Below are 7,124 nucleotides of genomic sequence, written 5' to 3'. Positions count from 1 at the left end.
CACAATGTAGCTATACCTTTTGTGTGTCTGGCAAGCATGCATGAACGAATAATGGTCATATACAATGTACATGCAACAAGATGGCACACTTTACAGCACAAGGTTTGTTTGTTATTTTTTACCAACATTAGAGTTAGACGAGAGGTGGCTCCAAGCCCTCATCATTACTTTTGATTTGAGAGGCTGCAGACGCTTACTACTTGATCTTCCACTGGGTCCTTCCAATCTTTTCCGGCACTCTTTCTCAAGCTCCACCAGACGGCTGGACACCTGCAAATAAGTGTACCTCGTTGTCAGTATCTCTATATGGTACTGCAAAACCTTTTCCAATCATCAAGATACAACATTTTCTTCCATCTAAATGAAAAAAAGCACGAAGTTTGGTGTTGTCTTATCTTCAACAAACATGTGTCGATGTAAACAGGCTGATAATGGGTGTGCTCGTGTACTTCATGCAATTGAGATTAAAAAAATGGCATGCTCTTTTTCTGTCAACGATGGTGACCTACTTGAACAGCCAGACGACCCGCATTGCAGTTTACTGTCATTTAGAAAAGATGGATCATCATTCAGTGTCTAAATTACTAAAACTGAGACTTGAACACAAGACCTCTACTCTAAAGCCATATTAAGTTTCATGCAGTTAGAGTCTTAATGAGTTTGATGATCTGCTTGAACCAGCTAGACAAAGTCACTTGACACATGGGGAATTTACACTTCAAAAGAATATAAGGTAATGATGCATATAAGATGAAGCAATCTTCAAACATTATCTGTCCCCAAAAAAGGCTAGTAAACAAAAACATCAACATAAATAACTACAAAAACAAGGGCATATGTTCTCACAGCGCTCTTCATAGAAAAGTTCATTACCTTAAATGAAAAGGCAAGTGGCAATAATGTATCTGGGTCCGTTGCCTCCTCCGGAAAATTTCGCAAGGAATATAAAGGTTTCTCGAAAGGCAATTTTACCTGATAGAAAAGTAAGTTCACCAATTATTCAAAATATACTTTCAAGATAAAGCAGCCAAAAAAAACACCAAGAAACTCACCAAGTCATCATGGCAGAATCGAAATAGAGCCAGTCCAACTTGGAACACTACTTTAATACCCTGTTAGCGAACAGCAAGAAAAACAGATACAATCAGTACTTTATCTTACATGGAACTGGAAGATTGGTAGGTTTGCAGATAAATGAGATAAATGTGTTTTACAAAAATAAAACCATACTGAGTGAACCATGAACACTATATCAACTTTTTGATTTGACATGAGAAGAGTGATAAAATTGCAAACACGATAGTGTATCAAAATTATTTGAGAGTAGGAGTTTGTAACGTTCAACTATGTGTTAAGTACATTTGAGTATGTCAAAACTATCAATACTCTATCAAAATTACATGAAATGTTCTCCGGAGTGTTTGTCTCAAAGGAAGTTCACAATTAAGGTGACAAGGAGCTGTGTGGAAATGATTCAACTTGGTTCCTATATTGGCACTGCCCTCCATCAGGAAAGTAACTTTCGGAGAGTGCTTAGTGATTCGAAGGAGCGAAAGGTAAAAACAACTCCAACAAGGTGTGACACTAGCTATTGTGTGTTACACTAGATGCGACAAGACCAAATAGTGGTTACATAGGCCCATGAGGAGCCAAGGGGTGATCATCAATCATATACCTTTGCAGACTATTCGTAAGTCAAATTTACTTTACAACAGCAGTATCGAAAGGAGTAATATTAACGTATAACTTGTAAAGTTGTAATCGTCATGTATTTGAAGCAAGCATGCTTTAAAACATCTACAACTAAAACGCCATAAATAAAAACTGGACAGAAAAGAAATATATGGATGGGCAAGATTGTATACCTCATAAAGGAAGACATCCCAAACTCTGAGAGTTAGATGAAATGGGAAAGAATACGAAAAAACCGTGATAAACCATTGACTCGCGTACATGCTTGGGTTTATCATTTCATCTTGAAAGTTTTGTCCCAACTTTGGCATGTGCTCTATAACTAAATTCTCGAATTGACATAAGTATTGCTGCACGAGCGGCAAACCAGCCTGTTGCAAGAGTGCAAATAGTATTTATCAAACAAAAGTTCAGATTCTATTCTAGGATGTGCATCATTTTATAAGAAAATGGTTCCTAACTTTTGCATGTGCTGCATCACTAATTGCTCAAACTGAATACATGAATTGCTGAACAAGTGGCAAAACATGTAGCCAGGAGAATAAAAGCAAAATTGATATAATAGACCAAGTAAATACAGAAAAATAAGAGCATACAGTATACAAGACCATGATCATAAAGATGAATGCGAGCATTATTAAGCAAGGTTATTGCAATTACTAGCCTAAATAAATACTACTATCTGAAAGAGGAATCTCCACCTCATTCATCACTCTGAAGTTTAGATTTTCAAGGCCATTTTGAGCACTCGGAGGAGAAAATCCCATTTACCTGATACAAGCCTTCCATTGGTGCATGGACAGCTCCCTTCAGCAAAGCGACTATTAACCAAAATGCGTCCTCCTCACTCATATAAAGAAGAAGCAGACCGGCAATAAATCCCATTCCCTGCATCAGATTGTGTAAAGAAACAACATACTAATCTAGAGAATATGTATGTTATTCACATATAATATGTTGGCAGACTGAACAGTGGCACAAACCTGCACATATCCAACATCCCTATCATAAACAGAGTATGCTTTCAAAACATTATACAACGATCTTTGACCGGGGCCATGTCTCTGTTGGAAGAAAATGTGAGATGGAAATGTACGTGATATGTCGCGGATTATTTCCAATTCTGATGAAGATGTCTCGTATATGACCAAGGTCTGTTAAAACAAAACATAAGAATGCAAATAAGATAAGCGAACTGATGAAAGCACCTATTTACATATTCTTGTCATTAAGAAACAATTATTAAGACACCAGACAAACAAGTTACAACGGGGAGCCTGTAGTTAAAGCAAGGTCAATTAGTTCTTCTAAATTTGCAATCCCTGAATTTTTTTTAAAAAAAACACTTAAATATGAAATAGGTATAACATAGGCACATGCACAGGAAGTTGAGCCTTAAGCCCTTAAGTATGATCCAAGGTGGATAACTTCATTATAATTAGTCTGCACAGTTTAGCAATCTTATTTTCTCCACAACACAGAAATATTTATAGAAAGTATATAAGCTATACTAGAGAGATTCTGTGATGTTTCCTTTCGGACCATCAATGCATTTAAAATCTAATGTTTTTGTATCACTAGTCAATATGAATATTTGCAGCTAGGCCAAATAAATGCCAAACAATTTAAACAAACAGAATGATCATGAGTACCTCATAAACTCCAGGGTTCATTAGCAAGAGGTCCCTGCTGCCTGAAATCAATTGCCAAACAAGTCCTCTAAGACAATCTGGAATTCCTTTCCTTATTCTTCTTTTAACCACATGAGGTTTCCTTGTAACATAGTGCCTCCAATCACTACCACCAACTCCTATCATCTTCCTCCATTTTCTAATCCTTCTTTCCTCCCTACAATGATCTCCCAAAAGGCCAAAACAGGCCCTGTCAGAAGATTTTTGAGAGAAAAGAAAAGGAACACGAAGCAACTGAATTTTCATAAATAAACTAGTCTGGTACGTCACAAAAATGGCACTAAGGTACCAGTAACATAGACAATATGTAAATGAAAAGTATGCTTTATCATGCAAGCAGACAAATATATGAGAACCATTCTCAAGCAGTTTGTGAATAGCCAAGGCCCATGCATAAGTATAGAAACCTATGATTTTTTTTCGAGAACTCGCAGGAGATCTGCGAATCATTGTATTAAGTGAAAGATACTCATAGGTATAGAAACCTATGATGTATTAGGTGCGAGAAAATGAGATGTTTATACCGTAAACTTATAAGATACTCAAATCATAGAGGGACTAGGTATAACAGGAGACTCATGTCCTGTATGACATGCCATACCTTTCATGTTCATGTATGGATCTGCTTCTCACAATTCCATCAGGAGAGTTACTTTGTTCCGCCTTTATAAAACCAAATCTGTCCACACAACGAGATGGAGATGGTCCAGGTTCGACGTCATCCACCTCTTTCTTCTTATCCATTTCAGTGAAGGTACCCTGCCATTATTTTTTCAGAATGGTAGTCAATTACTGTAAGCTGAAGTACCGACATATGGACTAAAAAATGGAGCAAACATGAGTCTGCATATAACATGAACCATACAAAAACAATCAAATTAAAGTATACGAAATTATAAAATACTAGGTAACTGATTTCAGTGTAGACACCAATGGTAAGCTACATATGATGCAACTAAATCATAGCAGAACAAAGGTTTGGTTAGTCAGGTGGTTTATGAAGGTGCTACATTCATACTCCACAAGATTACCGATCACTGTCAGAACAAAAGTTAAATTATTGGGCATAATAACTTAAGTACAGGCAAGAGAGCTCCACAAGGTTTGAACTGAGAGCGGCGCACAAGGTTCAGTTGAATCCTCAGTTAATACTTTTTGGAGGATAATGAACTTGCGGACATTGCAATATTAATTGAGACTTGAGGCTAATCAATTAAAGTACTCCTCCATCCATAAAAGGATGTCATAGGTTTGTCTAAATTCAGATGTATCTATACAGTAAAGTGTGTGTAGATACATCCAAATCCAGTGTTAGACTATAGGATGGATGCACCTGCATTTCACGTTGGACTATAGGATGGGTTCAACCGAGATGGAAAAAACCATGGATTGTTGATTATTTTTTTATGGTTGAATTACATAGGTGGGGTACCAATCCTTCCTTACGGGCAACGAGTTATTAGATAAGTATAGGGGGTACAAAATGTATACTCAATTAATGCAGGAGAGGGTTTTCTTGCCTGAACGGACGGTCCAGGGAAGTGATAGAGGCCGGAATCGCAATGCAGGAGAAGTGGTGGATTTGATAAAGGGAACCTGAGAAACGGGAGGGAGGCGGCACCGTTAGCACCTCCGCCGCTTCGGTTCTTATGCGGCAATGGCAACCGGCTGGCTTCGGATTCACCGGGATCCTCTTGTAGAGGCACTGTGGCCGTCGACGTGGAGGCCTCGTGGCTCCGCCGGCCGCAGGTCCGGGCGATGGCTTGAGGCCGGACACACGGCAGCGACGATGGGACGATCGAGGTAGGAGGGGGCGACCAGCGGTGAGCAGAGGAGATGCAGCAAGGCGGAGGGGGGATATGAGAGTTCAGACGTGGCGCCTTCTGCTCAATGCTACATTGCTACGCGCGTCGGCTTCGAAATGGAGCAACAAGAGTTCCGTTTCCAGCTCGAAGCTCGCCCAAAATTAGGCCGTTTCTCGTCGTCTGCGGTTAGCCGGCTGGGGGCTCGTCTCCCACACGGTTGCGCCGTGCTCGTCGTATCAGGGGGAGCTCCCCCTATTATTTTCTCGGAGCAACGAAAGAGATCTGTTCAAGAGATCATGCTGCACAGCCTCACAGGATGTGGGAGACCACATATTATGAAGGAAATTAAACAAATTTCATTGACTAAATCTTGATTCGTGGGGATTTTTTTCAATTTTGTGCAGGACTGGTTCCTTTGGAAATTGGCCAGCCCTATGCTACACCTAGAAAGATGATTCTCGTGAGAAAGTTTGTTGGACGGCGGTGTTCCAAAGGCGGCCGCCAAAGGACGACGCCGTAGAGAAGGATGATGCCATCAGGAGGGAGTGAGGAAAAAGCGATGAAGAATCGCTAGGGCGACCCAAGTCGCACCGTCTTTTTCTTCTCTTATTTTTTACTTTTTGAGGGGATTTTTTTTTATCATAGCTTACAAGGGGAAGTTTACAAAGTTATAAGTACATAAGGCAAGATTAACTATCTGTCTGTTTTTCTAGGGTTTCGCTTTCGGCTCCGGCGATTGCGGAAACCAGATCACAGACCACGTTTGGTGACGGCGTTTCCATCGCCGCCGCCCCACCTCTCCCCGGCGCTTTCCTTCCTCCCTCGCTCCGGCCTGCTCTGCTCGGGCCCATGGACGGGAAGGCGGTTGCTTCGAAGGAGACTCCCATTGGCCGATCTCCATCGGGCCAAAACCTGGCGATCGCGACGGGCGATCTGCCGAAGCACACGACGTCCTCAAGCTCAGCTCCACCGGAACCGGCGGCGGGCGATGGCGTGGCAGAGATGATGGGGAGGCTGCGGCTTACCTCGCAGGAGTCGGAGGCCTTCGTCCTCAAGGATGGAGGTGATGAAGACCTAGGCTGCCTTGAGTGGGCTCTCTTCGGGAAGGTTCTGGCACCCAATGTTCTCCATATCAGTACGATCAAAGCTGCACTCCGAGCAGCGTGGGGCTATCCGAAAGGTCTGGATGTGCGATCTATGGGACCGAACCAATTCATGGCCGAATTTGCAACCAAGGTAGACAAATCTCGGGTACAAGAAGGATCACCATGGCATGTGGGCAGGCATGCTGTTCTCCTTAATGAATTCGATCCCAGCTTACGGCCTACCGAGTACTGCTTTGAGGAGCTTGATGTGTGGATTCGCATTCTGAATCTCCCTTATGGCCTCATGAAACAATCAGTGGGGGAAAGATCTGGCTGGTCGCATTGGCAAAGTGGGGAAGATGGCCGTTGATGACAAGGGTCGTGCATGGGGTGATTATCTGCGGTTCCGGGCAACTATAAAAATCAAGGAGCCTCTCATGCGCTGCGTCTCTGTTTTCTCCCAGAAGAGACAAGCGACTGAGCATTATACTGTCATGTATGAATGTCTTCCGACATTCTGCTTCTCATGTGGTTTGTTGGGACATGCCTCAACTCTGTGTCCGAACCCAGCTGAGAGAGATGATGATGGTTTTCTGCCATACCACGGCACACGTCTTTGTGTGCCGGATGATCGTAAGAAAAAAGCCCCTGGTGTGAACTCGAGCCAAAGTTCCTTTTCAAGTGATCAGGGTTCGTGGCAAGGAAGTGGCCGTAATGGCCCCAATATGCAGACGGCCAAAAACCAGAAGGACAAAGAAGGCACCGGTGAGGTTACTTCACCAGCCAAACCGAAGAAACCTAGGCAGAGGAAACCTTCTGCATGTGATCTGAATGCAAGGAAAACGGCTGCT

At 42.2% G+C, this 7,124-nt stretch overlaps 1 protein-coding gene across 1 annotated transcript; it reads right to left on the bottom strand.

Moving 5' to 3' along the window:
- Positions 1–4,137, bottom strand: LOC127318624 (uncharacterized). Its single transcript, XM_051349112.2, has 8 exons — positions 3,985–4,137; positions 3,345–3,540; positions 2,676–2,846; positions 2,464–2,580; positions 1,866–2,063; positions 1,053–1,112; positions 874–972; positions 1–270 (listed from the first exon to the last, which is right to left on the bottom strand). The coding sequence occupies exons 1-8, from the start codon at positions 4,125–4,127 to the stop codon at positions 112–114; spliced, it is 1,143 nt and encodes a 380-aa protein (XP_051205072.1). The 5' UTR covers positions 4,128–4,137; the 3' UTR covers positions 1–111.
- Positions 4,138–7,124: the final 2,987 nt, after the last annotated feature.

This window comes from Lolium perenne, chromosome 7 (assembly GCF_019359855.2).
Source record: "Lolium perenne isolate Kyuss_39 chromosome 7, Kyuss_2.0, whole genome shotgun sequence".
NCBI lineage: Eukaryota > Viridiplantae > Streptophyta > Magnoliopsida > Poales > Poaceae > Lolium > Lolium perenne.
The sequence above is the reverse complement of the archived record's forward strand: the minus strand, read 5'-3'. Positions and strand labels throughout refer to the sequence as shown.